Raw genomic sequence first — 14,990 nt, 5'->3', positions numbered from 1 at the left:
CCTTGTACTCACCTTGATGCAGCCAAATGGCGAAGCCCACGGTCTGGTTTCTTCAGACACCGCGGGCTTAGGAACAGTGTCGTCTCGGGGGCGGAGACTTGGGTAGATGTTGATGGCGACCATCTTGGACAAGTAGCACGGATAATAGGTTCCCGAAATCTGGTGATTTTTCCATGACGAGCCTATCCGTACCTAGGTGAGTACTGGGTCTTTTGCTGGAGCCGTCTCGGTCTACGATGATGGAGCTTGCGGAACTCGGGCGGCGAAGCATTGTTTCGTGGGTCATTGATGCGGGATCGGCCACCAAGCATTTTAGCAGATTGTGCGAGCACTTGAGAGGCGGCGCCGTTCCATCGACTCATTGGCTAGATGACTTACGACGTCCATGATCCCCATTCAGGCCAGAATATTCTCAAGGACGAGACTTTTTCCCAGCACGACCTACCAAGGAGATGGTCGCGGGAAGTTCTTCCACATTGAGCTGGTAGGTATTTTCTCGTTATCGCTGCCCTAGTGAATCACGGTTTGTGTCTTGCCGGCAGACGAGGTGAAAATGGTGAGGGCAGCTACGGAGTACTCATAGGCTATAGCACAACCGTCGCCATATTCACTTAGGAATGACTGTTCCGCTACGTCCCGAGAATGCCTTCATCACATCACATTTGCGAATTTCATACAAATTGATCCGGTGAGAATATACCTTCTATCAGGATAAGCTGGACATAAGCTAAGTGGCGGTCATACACTGCAGCATGTAATAGTCTGTGGTGTGATGTGCGGATACCTTGTTACGTCAGATGCTTTTTGCCTTACATGTCTATGTTTATGCATACCTCCGCAGTAGAACTTCGCCTTTGACTGATACACGAGATTGTCAGTCATTGGATGTTAGTTGGAAAGAATCAGCTCACTCAGACTTACGGACCATGCATCGATAATGTGTGGACTTCGGAGGCCGAGCCGGTCGCCGATGGTGAGGTATAAGCGTTCTTTGCTCATACGCCAGGATGTGTCTATGACACTCTTGTTGCTAGTTCGCTAGGCCAGTCCATCGATTGACGCACGATAAGCCGTCGTGACCCTTTATCACGGATCATATCAAGGTACTGCGACCCCATGTGTTATGTGTTTTACCGGGAATCTGATCACACGCGGAGTGCGCTGGGTTGTTCCACGCAAAGTGTTGCGTTATGCTTATGTATACATTGAACTCAACAAATCAAATCTATGACACTCTAGTAAACATACATGCGATGAAAACACCAGCAGTATAGGATGTGCAATGTCGATGGCCGCTTTCGTTGGACTTGAACCAACCTGGTGGGCCTCAATGTTTTTATAGGAGTCGCGTCAGTCCGCCTTGTTCCCACGGGACAGCTCGAACGAAACGCCCATCAGCGTCACATTTAAGAAACAGTATTCACTCTGTAGCCTAGAACACGATACAGTCACGAGGAAGAGTGAAGATCACTTGACAAGGAACGCCTTAGCTTTGCGTAATTGTTCTTTTTACTCGTAAGCCTCACATGGCCGGCTATATTCTCCAGGGTTTATCATGGGCCCCAGAAGGAAGAAATTCGTCAAATCCGAGACTCCAGTTCCACATGCCAAACAAAAGTTTTATTTTCTTATTTCCCGTCATCTCACCCCTTTCCCACATGTCATCCAAGTACACTACCTAGGGTATATGGCACCATGTATCAAGAGACACTTAGTGGGACTGAGTGTAAGCACGGCGGCGGTCACGCTCCTCAGCAATGGTGAGCTTGACACCCTTGCCCTTGGGCAGGGAGATCCAGGGCTTATCCTGGCCAATGACGAAAACGTTGCTCTCACGGGTGGCAAAGCTGTTGTCAATGGCGTCCTTGATGTGGACAATGTTGAAGCCACCGTCGTGACGCTCACGGTGGGTGATGACACCAACACGGCCCATGTTACGACCACCAGTGACCATGGCAACGGCGCCAGTGTCGAACTTGATGAAGTCGGTAATCTTGCCGGTGGCGAGGTCAATCTTGACGGTGTCGTTGACCTTGATCAGAGGGTCAGGGTAACGGATGCTAAATTTACGCAAAAAGAGATTTACAGTTAGCCAACCTGGGGTTCTCTAAGGGGGGTACATTACAGCCGTTGAAACAAGCCATGTCTCGTCTCTTCTCAAAGCTCTTCGTTCTTTCTGGTCCACGTTTCCTAGCCCCAAAATCGTACACCAACACATTATATAGCAATATAATCAATCGACATGGTAGGAGACGGGGGTGGAAAGTGTGTGGAATTCGAGAAAGACACGAAGAGTCCTCGAAAGAAGAAGAATCGACCAAAGCTTGATCCAACGACTGAATGATGTCTAACAGAACAGGGTTTGGTTCTTTCAAAGCCAAAACACTCACGTTCTCGCATCGTGCGTAACCAAGAATGGGATTCCGCCACGGCCAAGCTGCACGCGCTTGACCTTGCCGAGCTTGTACTCGGCCTCCTCGGCCTGGATTCGGTGGACGGTGAAGCGGCCCTTGGTGTCGTAGACGAGGCGGAAGTTCTCGCCAGTCTTCTCGATAGTGATGACGTCCATGAAGCCAGCAGGGTAGGTCATGTCGGTGCGGACCTTGCCGTCAACCTTGACCAGGCGCTGCATGAGGATGGCCTTGGTCTCGCGGTAGTTGAGGGCATACTTGAGGCGGTTGCGGATGAAGACGATCAAGGGCAAGCAGTCGCGGAGCTTGTGAGGACCGGCAGAGGGCTTGGGAGCGTAGGTGCCGGACAATTTGTCCAGCAGCCAGTGCGAGGGGGCGCTGAGGCGCTTCTGGTGCTTCTTGCTGCCGAAATGTTAGTAAACCCGGGCTTCGTCAGGGTCTTCATCTCGAATCCGCAGACAAGCAAAAAATGTCAACAATTGGAAACGAAGTGTAGAGAAACACAAACGATCAATTGTTGACTTCTCGTTTTGTTCTGTTGACTGTGTTACTTACATTCCGCGGGCCATTTTGTCGACTACCTGTTGGCGATGGGCGTGATGAGGAAAAAGTCCAAAGTCCAAGTTGAGCCAACGAGTGCGGCGAGTGCAAATATCGGGGCCACAGCTTTCTCTTTTTTTTCCGCAGGCGACGCTAGTGCCAACGCGAGAGGGGGGCTTTGTGCCCTACAATCCCCGCAATTCTGCTACCAGAAGCGAAGATTCAAGAGCAGGTCGCCCATGTGATATATCACGTGGTAACCTCGAACTCACCTTACCCTTGCCTTGGTGTCTCCGCAATGTACATCACGAGTTGCCATCCTGGGAGATGCGACGCATACAACGACTCCTCACCAGTGCTGGCGCCGGCAAGCCATTGAAGACGCGCACTTCTTGGCCGAAATTCTGGCTGATCCGTCTGTCATGAGTCTAGAACACGAAGCGGGCGTTTTATGCATACGATAACATTAGGCGGCTGCGGAGCCAACGGGTGGTGACGAGCAGCAAGAATGCCGAAATAATGTGTCTGTTGTACGAGGTTATCGACGATGATTCCGAGAAACTGAAACAGGATTGAAGAGAAAGATTCAGGTGGGTATCGACTTGCAAGATCCTGTTCAGGCGGCACGATCCTTGCATAATATGATACTGGACCAGATTGCAGAAATGGGTTGTGACGGGATATACTGAGGGTTGCACAACGTGCCCCAGACATTTCACACTGCGGCGTCATTCAATGGCGTCGTCGTCACATGAACATACAGAGCTCCAACCCCATACGTAGCCTCGCCACCTCCTCGCTCGACACTCACCTGTTTCAATTCTACCAATTTTACAATTGCCGCTTGAATCAATGAACGCTCACCGTACCATTGTCTGTTGATGGATTGAACAGAAGCCGTTGCTAAGCCCCAGCGCCTTCTCCCGCCCTTGCTTAGCACGAACCCGTCGTCACCTCAATACCAATGCCGCAAATTCCGAGTCCAATAGTCGCCCTCGGGTGGCTCACGGCTTCTTATATTCTGATCAAATTAATACACTTAATTGGCATCTATATCCTTCCCTCGCGGCTGCATCGGTTTGCTCACGTTGCCCCCAATGGCGACTCACCGTGGGCCTTGGTCACGGGCGCATCAGACGGCATAGGCGCAGCATTTGCACAAGAACTCGCTACCCATGGATTCAACGTGGTGCTGCATGGCAGAAATCCCGCCAAGCTGAACTCTGTCAAGGATGGTTTGCAGAAAAAGCATCCCAGCAGATCTTTCAGGATCCTGGTCGCGGATGCCAGCAAAGTGGCTTGCACCAACTGCATCCCGAGTGAGCAACATGGCCAAAACAGCGAGGCTCTAGACTTTAAAGCTATAGGAGCAGAATTGGAGGGTCTACATCTCACCGTCCTGATCAACAATGCCGGTGGCATGTCAACCAGTCCCACTTACAGACTGTTGATGGACTCGTCAGAGGAGCGAATCACCAGGAACGTCAGCCTAAACGCCATCTTCCCACTCCACATGATGCGACAGTTCCTCCCTACTCTCTGCCGCAACGGACCATCTCTCATCATCAACATCAGTTCCTTGGCGGACACTGGATTTCCATTGCTGTCATCCTACGGGTCAAGTAAGCAGTTTCTCATGACTCTAACCCGGTCCGTAGCTCTTGAGATGCCCCTTGGCCACGGCCCTGGATTGGATCAGGTTGAATTGCTTGGGGTCAGAGTTGGCAGGGTGACGGGCGTAGCGGCCTACAAAGAGGAGCCTTCGTTGTTCACGCCCAGCGCTCAAGATATGGCACGCGCTGCTCTCAGTCGGGCTGGCTATGGACACGGGTGTGTTATTGGATATTGGTCTCACGCACTGCAAACTGTTGGCTTCACCGTCTTGCCAAAATGGTTGGAGGGTCGAGTGCTGCAGGGCGTTATGAGGAACGAGCGAGCAGTGGAGTTGAGCAAAAAGTCAGATTGATTTAACTCTATACACCATTTCACCAATAATAAAATGAAGCTTGCCATCACTTACGTGACGATTTAGGTAGTATGCAAATTGATATGCATAAATCGTGGCAGGTGCAATCCAACAGAACCAGATGCCACTGTATCTGCATCTTCCACTTTCGCTAGTCGTACCTTTGAAAACCTAATTAGGAGCGAGACATGGCAAGCCCCGGTTTTTAACCATGACACTTTGGCCGAGTGGTTAAGGCGATGCCCTGCTACGGCCTTTGAACAGGCGTGTTGCACAAGGCATTACATTCGTGTGCGCAGGTTCGAATCCTGCAGGTGTCGTTTTTTGCCGCTTGGATGTTTCGGTATTTTTTGCCTGTGTAGTTGACAAAGTTATTTATTGAGACCTATGTTTTTTTTTGTAGGTGTAAGACAATCGTTGGGGGAATAGACTCGTCAACTCTGGTGCACTTGACACGCTAATTTACCCCTATTTGATCACTCCAAAGAGTGCAAGCACCGGACGTCTGGACATGGTACTGGGGCGGTTGACATGCATGTACGATGCAACGTCTCGGCGCACTCCCGGCGGCTCCGCACGGAATACCACGAACTTCAATGTCGCGGACACTGATCCTGGTTCTTTCGATGTTGTGCTGGTTCTCCTTGCTCGCTTTGTTAGTTACACGCGTGGCATCTGTAGGTGAGTAATAGCACTAGACCGGTGTGACAAGGGCAGGTAACTAGGCTTGGAACGTGTGTTCAAATATCAAGTCAATAATCGACTTTTAGGTATCAAAGGTCCTCGATTTTCTAATAGGCCTGGAGGGGCTGGAAGCCTCTATAAATACAAGAAGTAGATGAGGGCTGCTGCCTGAGGCAGTCCTTGCTTATTGTCGCACAGGATATAGGGGGTACTAACACATCAATATATGTGACGTGGCCACGCCCATTTTTTGGTGCGACACTTATAGTCCGGCTCCGGTCACTCGTGATACCTTTCTTTGTTGTTGTGTAACCTTTGCGGTCTGATACCTTTGTTCTGGGCCCTTGGCCGTGTGACAACCGGATATCTTACGCGCCGGAGATTATTTGAGGCATCACCTAACACGACATGTTTTCCCCATCCCTTTACATGTGCGAAGATGCGTTGGCCATACTTTTCCGGGATACTTGGCAACTACTCCGTACGTAGGTCTGGTACGTCTCAAGCAACAGAAATTTGGGACACCTAACTCAACGCACCTTTGCGGATTTAAAGGGCTGGTGTGAAGAGGTCCTGTCGATCAAACGGCTCCCGAATGTTAGTCGTTCTTTTGGGAAGGTTACATGTAGCTGTATGAGGACTGTTGCTAGTAAAGTCGTCTCTGTAGTATGCAGCAAATGAGTTTGACAGCATGTATGTGTTTGACCCTTGTTCCCCTTGTTATGGGTTTAATGAATGCCTTTGCCAACACAATGGCATAGCAGGATTTGCAGGTCAAAGTTCCACCGCTCGTTTGCCTTTTACACATAGCTGTATTGTAGTAAATACAGGTAAAAGGGCGCTGGCCTAATTGGCACGTTACTCAGCAGGTAGGTTTTCCTAATGCGGGCCTGAGCTGCTGCCCAAAGGATTGACCGCTTATAACATCCCTTGTGTAACACTATTAGACAGAAACCGGTGGAACCTGAACATGGAGGCCACTGTAGCCTTTCAGAGGCAATGGCAAGCCACACTTTGAATCTTCCTGCCCGGACACAAGTGGGTTGACGGCCAGCCAACCAGCGTTGTATACGGCCGTTGACGTGGTGGCGTACCCGGGTCACCGGATCTCGGCCGACACGATTCTCCACTTCGGCCCGCCGGCAGCGACAGGGCAGAGAATGTCGAGGTCTACATCGGGATCACTAATCAACCCGACTTTTGTGAGTGCAGCCGGTGGCGGTACATGTCATTGTCAACATCGACAGTGAAAGTCATCACCCCGACGTGGCAGCGCTAGTTCGCGGGGACCCCCGACTTTAGAATTCCGCATACAGCCTCGGATCCCCACAACGCTGGGCCGAGGAACCAGGCAATAATTCAATGTTATTCTGTGCAAGAATAACGTGGAGTATTATTTATATCCATCAATGTGCCTTGTAAATTCCATTCATTTCTTCACCCGCGCAGACAGCAGACATTCTTTATATCCTGTGCGCGAATCATCAAAATGGGAGAAAACGGCTACACCCATTTCAGAGTCACCGTTCCCGAGCCATGGGTTGCCCATGTTGAAATAAATCGACCCGACAAATTAAACGCCATTTCCCCAGAGCAAGTAGACGGCTACAATCTACGATGCCCTTCATCACATCCGTGCTAATATATTTCAGGGTATGGCTGGAACTGCGATCTGTATTTGATCGTCTCTCTGTAGACCCTTCTGTTCGCGCGGTGGTATTTTCAGGATCCGGCGAAAAAGCATTTTCAGTCGGCATAGATCTCAAATGGGTTGCCAAGGAAGGTTCACCCTTCATTCCGCGACCAGAGGAGTACACGGACCCCGCCAGACGCGCAGCTGCCCTTCGACGGTTCGGAATTGAGTTTCAGGATTGTATCACGAGTATTGAGAAGTGTGAGAAACGTACGCATCCTTTTCCCGCTTAACCCAGTACTCGGTCGCTTTTGCCTGTTGAGAAGAAAGCACTCAACTGTAAGTGTTTCGCTGACAGGATACAATCCACCCAGCTGTCATCTGTGTGCTGCATGGCTTTGCGCTAGGAGTGACAGCCGACATCTGCTCGGCTGCTGATATTCGCATATGCTCCAAAGACACGGTATTCTGTGTGAAAGAGGTCGACCTCGGCATCGCCTCTGATATTGGGATTCTGGCGCGTCTACCCAAGGTTGTAGGCTCGTACACCTGGGTCAAGGAAGTAGCCATGACGGGCAGGAATTTCGACGCGGATGAGGCCTACCGTGTTGGGTTTGTGGGCAGCGTCCTCCCGACAAAGCAAGATGCTCTTGTGGAAGCATTCAGCGTCGCGAGAAGCCTGAGCGGAAAGAGCCCGGTGGCCGTGCAGACGGTCAAACATTTCCTGGATTACAGTCGAGGTCGCACCGTTACAGAAGGTACGTGTCAGACCTACTTCCGTTTATAGAAAAGAGCACCTGACTGATGTGAAATAATTTGATTAGGGCTTCAGTACCAGCTGGCTTATAATATGGCAGCGATTCAAACAAAGGACGTTCCTGATGCTATCAAGGCGTTAATGTCGAAGAAGGCACCGACATTCGAGAAGCTCTAGTAAGAATATAATAATCGTATACCATAGTCGCGTAACATAAATTTAGTACAATATCTATGAGCCGCAACATACACAAATTTATTCATGCACAAAACGTTGTATTCTCAATTAAACCATGGCTTGATTATGCGTATTAGTTGTTTACCCATCAAAGACAATGCGGCAAATTTATATTAAATCATAAATGCTCTGCACCTTTGCACATTTAATAGAATTAATACAGCTAATTACTAAAGTGCAACTTTCAATCAAGACACTTTAGCTAAGTGGTCAGGGTAATACTTTGCTAGTACTTTATATCAAGTATTCTATCAGGTACAACTTATTCCTTGCGGACTACTACCACATTATCTGGCTGTAGCCTCATCGTCAACGACGAGTACCTGGCCGCAGGGACTGCGTCTGGAGAGCAAGCAAGGCGCGGGAGAAAGACTGAAAATGCCAGAGGAGCGTCTGCATAAATGCATGCACGATGCATGCATGTGTTTACTTATTTTGCTGCGCCGCAGAAGACGGGGGCCTGGTTTAAAAAGAGGTTCAAAGGAAGGAAATGAACACCGGCAAATTGACTAAAATTATGCCACAACCTGCGACGACATCTGACCACCATGGTGTAAGGCACGCATCTGAACGTTCGTACGTACCCATCAATGCTGGCAAGTCTTGCAAAGAAAGGAGGAACTGTATATTCCAAACAGCCATTATACACCTCACACGCTTGTCATGCGAGTCTGAAAAGCCAATGCGTGCCCCAAGTCGCTCTGACCATGATTACATATACTCACCCCTTCGGCCTGCTCATCATTCATATACCATTGTCTTCCCTTTCCCAAACGCCATGTCCTCCCCCATCCCTTGCCTACCTAAGCACCATACCAATCAAATACAATCATCCAGCAGCCATCAGCCTCTTCTGAATCTTCAAACATCGCGCAAAGTCCACCTTCCTCCCCTCCTTGGGCATGTACTCTCCGCTCGCGATACACAGCACCCTCATCTTGGGATCGTACCGCAACCCAGTGAGCAGCTTGGGCGTGATCAGGAAATACTGGCTCGTGTGTTCGCGGCACGCAATCTCCACCATGCGCTCGTGGACCATGCGTTCGTTGCGAGGATCCATGCCCTGGTTGATCTCGTCCACCACGCGAAACGGCGATTGCGCCAGAGACTGGAGCGCCATGAGATAGAAAATCGTCGACACGGCTCGTTCGCCGCCGGATTGGCGATGTGCCGTCAGTTGCTGCAGCGCTTCGTTTTCCCTGCCAAAATCTGTTAGGTGCTCTGTCCGCTCTCGACAGTCGACTGGCTAGGGCCGTGGCTACTTACCGAAACTTGACCATGATGTCGAGAGCCCACTGTGAAAAGTCCTCTTCTTTGTGCACGCGCACCTCGCCCGCGCAGCTGATCTGCTCAAAGTTGTACGCAAAGGCGTCGTTGATTTGGGACACGAGCTCTTCCAGCTTGGGCTCAAATTTGCTCATTACCCGCGCAAGCTGCCTGTTCAGTGTCTCGAGCTTCTCGTTGGCCCCCTCCATCTTGTGCTTCAGTCGGGTGATTTCCTCCGCGCGACGTTCAAACTCTCGAATCACATTCGGGTTGGCGGCGTGGATGAGCTCAAGCTTGGCTTCCTCGGCTGCAATTTCCAGTTCAACTTCATGAGATGACTTGCCTTCAGCGAGTTGCGTATACAAGTCGCGTCTGTCCGGATCCCTGGAGATGAGTTCCCTAACATCTTCGCCCAGTCGGCGCCCAATTTCCTTGGTGCGATTTGTCTCCTCTGTAGCTACCTGTACGTTCCGCCTCTCCTCTTCCAGCTGGGCCATGATACTAGCATTGCGCTCCTTGAGGCCCTCAACATCGGAATTCGCTTCGATGAGCCAGATTTTTGCCTCGATTAGAGCCAGGTGTGCTTCGCGGATCTTGTCGGTGAGCTTCTTGTGTTTTATAACGAGCTTTGCGCGTTCAAGAACCGCCTTGTCCCATTCATACTGAATCTCCTGCATGTTCTTTCTAGCGTCTCTCATGGCTTCCTCGTGCATGGCTTTTTGCCGCTCTTCTGATTCTTCTCAGGCTGTTAGGTTTTATTTTGTACCAGGGTAGTTCATTCGTAGCATACCTATCTTCACGGGTAGACTCTGCCACTTTTGGAACTCTTTTTGCAACGCGCTCTTCTCATTCCGTAATGCGGTCTGTGTGACGAGTCAGTTGGCAGTTCTGCAAGACAAGAATCAATGTAAAACACCCACAATCTTCTCAGAAATCTCTTTCTTCTGCTCCTCAATGGTGTCGAGCTTCTGTTGGAGCCTGTCATGCTCTTCTTTGAGTGCACCTTTCTCGCCTTGTAATTCCGTTAGTCGTCGCTCCATTTCCCTCTTCTCTTGCATGTCTACCGGCTGCGACGTCCAAAATCGTCCCTTCTGAATGTTCTTAGTAACCGTCGTCATGGCCTGGGGACCGTATTCTCTGCGACGGCGGATCGTGAATGATTGTCTTCCAGCTGCCCATTGGTTGATTTTGCCATTGTTGATGAGCCTGTCGTAAGCTTGCTCATTGTGGTCATTGAGAGAAACCCCCGACATGTGTAGTCGCTTCTCCGAGCAAAGCATCGCCAACACGGGCTCCGGTCCATCCAGATAGTCAATGGCAAATCCATCTAATCCAAGCTCGGCCATTTGAGCACGATCAACAGGAGCTTTGAATGCAGATAGAGGGTTTGAACAGGTTCGAACCACAACCGACAAACTCATTACTCGATACAGCTGGTCAGTAAGCTTCTTGTAGTCATTTTTTGTCTGCGCGGTAAAGCATAGTAGGTCGTCCATTTGGAGGAGAGCCTGTATTTGGTCCGCGTACCGCTCATCCTTCATGGAACAGCTGATCATTGGAGGCCCGAATACCTCCTTCTCAAATTCACTTTGGTGTTCCTTTATCCATTCCCAGCCATTTGATGCTTCGGGGAACTGCCTGCGCATAAGGGCCATTTGCTGACCCTGCTGAGTATCGAAAGCATCGATATCTGTCTTGATTTTGCGAATGTCGACGTTCATAGGCCTTACCCGCTCTTTGGTCGCATCTCTGTCTGCTGACACCTGGCGTTGCTCTGCCTCCATCTCTCTCAAGTTGTGTTCCTCGGCACGGATTTTCTGGTTCCAATCAGCAGCGTTGAAGTCGGTTGGCCTGTTCTTGAGATCCGCCTGGAACGCTGTGATTTTCGACCTTGAAGCGGCCAGGTCCTTTTTTTTCGATTCGAACCCTTTCCGCTCAGCCTCTAGCCTGTTGTTCATTTCTTTGACCAATTCTGCCGCGCCGTGGATGTCGCGGGCAGCACTCTGTGCAGCATTCTCGGCATCTTTGAGGGCCCTCTCCTTGGCCGGTACTACAGCCCGTACTTGCTGAGCATATTCTTGTTTCATATTGACAGCCTCAAGGGATGGTCCGCTTTCGGACTCTAGCCGCTGCAAGGTTCGTTCTGCCTCCTTCTTCCGGTCTCTAGCTTTGCTGTGGTTTTCTCGTGCTTCTGAGTACTTGGCGAAGACCAAGGCTGACTGCAGGTTCTCGACTTTTTCTTGGATTTCTTCTCTTTCGCGGATTCTATCCACATCTGCTTGAAGACCTTGCTGGCGATTCTCCAAGATTCTCAGTGCATCGACGTCAGAGTGGACGGCGTCGGCTAACCCCTTCTTTTCCTTGTGCATTTCTTGCAGCTGGCTCTGCCACAGGAGCATTTCTTCCGGAGCTGCAGCACGAAGAGTCTCGTGCAGAAGGTCAACGGGCGTACAGGCGGCGAATTCAACGACGCGGTCCTGGGGCAGGAACTGGCACAAATTGTCGACCTGGATCTTCATTGACTTCATCAGCTCCTGTATTTTCTTATGGCTCGTTTCTTTTCCGTTTAACCACCACTTTTGGCTGTTTTGTTCGCGACGGATCTGCACTTTGATGACGTAGTTGCTGCGGTCCCTGGGCTTCTTCTGCAGTTCGATCTCGATGGTTGCTATGTCCTTTCCGTGCTTGACAAACTCCTTGACGGATCCTGCGCGTCCCAGGTGTTTCGGGCTATAGCCCAGACCAAGACAAATGGCGCACACGAGCGAGCTCTTGCCAGTACCATTGGGGCCGATGACCATGTTTAGATGTGGTCCCGGAAAGAACTCTGCCTTTTCGTAAGTGACGAAATTTTGAACCGACACACGCACAATGGCACCAGGTTGAAAATCCTGCATGATGTCACCGTTCGATACGCCATTCACCAGTCCTGCACTCGGGGCCGATGGTCCAGTATCTCCATCCGAGTCTGATTCGGAATCAAGCCGTCGCCGCTTGGACGAATCGGAGGCTTGCGACCCAAAGCCATTCCAGACATCGCCGCTATCCTCTGCGTCTCCTGTATCAGAGCGCCTGCGACGACGTGACGTAAGGCGCGGCATGGCGCCTCGAGGGGAAGAGATTCTTGCAGTTCGGCCCCGTATGGATGTGCGATGAAGCGCCACTATTCAGGAAACTCATGAAATCGACTTTTGGAGACGCGTGAGCACGCGGTGTTCACCCCCACCAAGTGTTGGCGGGCTTGGAGGGAAAGTGGGGCAGATGGACCCCTGTTTCGCCTGTAAGCATCATTGTAGATATGTACCTCCCTGGCATCTAAAAGCTCTCACTTACATGACTTGAGAAGCTGTTAGATTCGGCCAGAATCTTCTCAACTTCGTCCGAGAGAGGCTTCACAACGATGGCAATGGAGCTCTAGCGTCTGAGGTGCAATGTCGGGCGAAAAAGTGTGAGCACTACACGCGGTATTGGAAGGAACACGAGCTTTATGAGACCATGGAGGACAAGCTCCTTGCCAAGTCACAAAAGCCTTGAAAGAATGATGAAGTCGGCCGTAGGATTAATATACCAGTATATATCTGGCATAGCCCTTGAAGTGGAATTTGAAGCCCTGCTCGGAGCAAGCGGTAACCCGTAGCCAAGTTCAGTTCTTTCCACGGCGCGAGAACTCACTCCTTTATTTCTTTTTTTTTTTTTTTCTTTTTTTCGCTAAGCAAGTGTCCTGACCGCTACAGACAAAAAAATCACCACACTCGGTGCCATGAACCGTATTACTACTTACTATATTAAATTGCTTATTGTTTCCATCTTCGAGTCAAATAAAATTACAAGTATTAAGAGGTTGGTTGTATAAAAGAAAATAAATAAAAAAGTAAGCCAAGGCTGCCACAAGACTGCCAAATAAATCTGTATTAGTTTACCCTCATTCCGGAGACCGTCATACGGTAGGAGGCAAAAAGAGCTGTAACAGATGCGTAATCTGGGAATCGAACCCAGGGCTCCCCGACGTTGCTCGGATGGCAACGGGGAATTTTACCACTAAACCAATTACGCTTGCTTGTTGTTGAAAATCCTTTGTCTAATTTGTACTTAATAATGTTCTCTCATTTAGTTTCCGGAGCTAAGCCAACCTCGATCAAGCTTGAGTGACTTTCTCCGCAGAACTGTCGGCTCCCTGGACTCGGTTGCGGCCCAGAGGTCAATGGCCACATTAAATTCGAAAATCATAGTTCCTCTTTATGTACCTCTTTTGTCATCATGCCGCCCTTCTCTGTAAGTGTCTGACTGCTTTGTTGCCTGCTTATGTAAGTTTGCATGAGCACAGTCGTGGATACCTGAGATACCTAGTACTCGACTCGCTTCTCTTATCGCGCTGGAAACTCACAATAAGCACAATATTTTGGCAAGTATAGTGAACTTCGAAAAATACCAGACACCAAGATTACAGAGGCCTACCCCATTCCAGGAAGTGCTCACACGATAAGTTTGGGGTTAAACAAGGGATTAACTTGCGATGAGCGTGGTTACAGGGTAGGGGAAACGCCAGACAAAAGCTTGAAGCCACTAGGGGACTCGTCAATTGTTGTGCTGGGCCTCGTCCATCCCTTTACCAACACTACTGCGACATTACTGGCTGCAGTGCCCAAGGAGCAAGATATTGGGAAGAAGGAAATTGCGAATAGAACGGCTCTATATTCAAGCATAGCGCGCCATCACCCCGATCATCGTTATTTGAAAACCTGGAGAATGCGGGCAGCACGAAACCTGGTACGGGGACTGCGAACGATCCGAACACCTGGGACGGTGGAGCAAGTTACCAAATCATGGAGTAATGCAGACGTCTAGACATGGAGCAACGAATGGGAAAGACATTGGGCCTAATGTTGCGTCATGTGAGGACGTCAGCTCGAGTTAGAAGCATATCAAGCTAGGCTCACAGGGTTTAAACGTATTGGGGAATCAATCAAGCATCAAGGCTAGCTGTTGGCTTCGGTCCAACGATGAGCACGAACAGGCAGTGAAGCGGTGGTTTTACATCGGATCAGTCGTGCTTTGACAGCCGATAGTTGAGTGTATCGACATGGTTGTCTCAGCATGATGCTCCAACCCGTCCTCGAGGAACGGCAGCAATGGAGCTAGAGACATAGCAGCGGCAAAATAGAAGCATCATCGAAATGGGTAAGAGGACCATCAACCTGCGTTCATTTGGCCGTGTCGCCACACTTCGCGAGACCACCAGCTGGACGGGTGACATTTGATTGCCAATTCGACGAAGGCTTCTATTTGCGGATCTCGTGGTTCGTTTTTGTACGATGTTCAGAGCACACGGCTCCACACTCTTGGTCGTGGGATGTCGTGCCGTATTCTGGATCAAGGAGCGTCAAGTAATGGCCCAACGCTAGAGCTTTGATTGAGAGGCAGCCTGGCAGAGAGTGAGAGAGCGCGGCAAAATAAAAGCCACCACACCACCACGAGCCGCTGCTTAGTCATACCTGG

General features: G+C 50.1%; 4 protein-coding genes across 4 annotated transcripts; 2 read left to right on the top strand and 2 right to left on the bottom strand.

Annotated features, from left to right (window-relative positions):
* Positions 1 to 1,711: 1,711 nt before the first annotated feature.
* Positions 1,712 to 2,980, bottom strand: MAA_07371 (uncharacterized protein; the record flags this gene model as incomplete). The annotated part of the gene is made up of 3 exons (XM_007825369.1): positions 1,712 to 2,060; positions 2,391 to 2,813; positions 2,967 to 2,980. 3 exons carry the CDS (start codon positions 2,978 to 2,980, stop codon positions 1,712 to 1,714), a joined length of 786 nt encoding a protein of 261 aa, XP_007823560.1.
* A 935-nt stretch (positions 2,981 to 3,915) lies between these two features.
* On the top strand, positions 3,916 to 4,917 carry MAA_07372 (uncharacterized protein; the record flags this gene model as incomplete). Its single annotated transcript, XM_007825370.1, has 1 exon — positions 3,916 to 4,917. One exon carries the CDS (start codon positions 3,916 to 3,918, stop codon positions 4,915 to 4,917), a length of 1,002 nt encoding a protein of 333 aa, XP_007823561.1.
* A 2,301-nt stretch (positions 4,918 to 7,218) lies between these two features.
* MAA_07373 (Crotonase, core) lies at positions 7,219 to 8,168 on the top strand (the record flags this gene model as incomplete). Its single annotated transcript, XM_007825371.1, has 3 exons — positions 7,219 to 7,504; positions 7,609 to 7,992; positions 8,059 to 8,168. 3 exons carry the CDS (start codon positions 7,219 to 7,221, stop codon positions 8,166 to 8,168), a joined length of 780 nt encoding a protein of 259 aa, XP_007823562.1.
* An 889-nt stretch (positions 8,169 to 9,057) lies between these two features.
* Positions 9,058 to 12,595, bottom strand: MAA_07374 (structural maintenance of chromosome complex subunit SmcA; the record flags this gene model as incomplete). Its single annotated transcript, XM_007825372.1, has 4 exons — positions 9,058 to 9,427; positions 9,495 to 10,230; positions 10,285 to 10,357; positions 10,415 to 12,595. 4 exons carry the CDS (start codon positions 12,593 to 12,595, stop codon positions 9,058 to 9,060), a joined length of 3,360 nt encoding a protein of 1,119 aa, XP_007823563.1.
* Between the last annotated feature and the right edge of the window lie 2,395 nt (positions 12,596 to 14,990).

Source organism: Metarhizium robertsii (genome assembly GCF_000187425.2).
Source record: "Metarhizium robertsii ARSEF 23 chromosome Unknown MAA_Scf_3, whole genome shotgun sequence".
Classification (NCBI taxonomy): Eukaryota; Fungi; Ascomycota; class Sordariomycetes; order Hypocreales; family Clavicipitaceae; genus Metarhizium; species Metarhizium robertsii.
The sequence above is the reverse complement of the archived record's forward strand: the minus strand, read 5'-3'. Positions and strand labels throughout refer to the sequence as shown.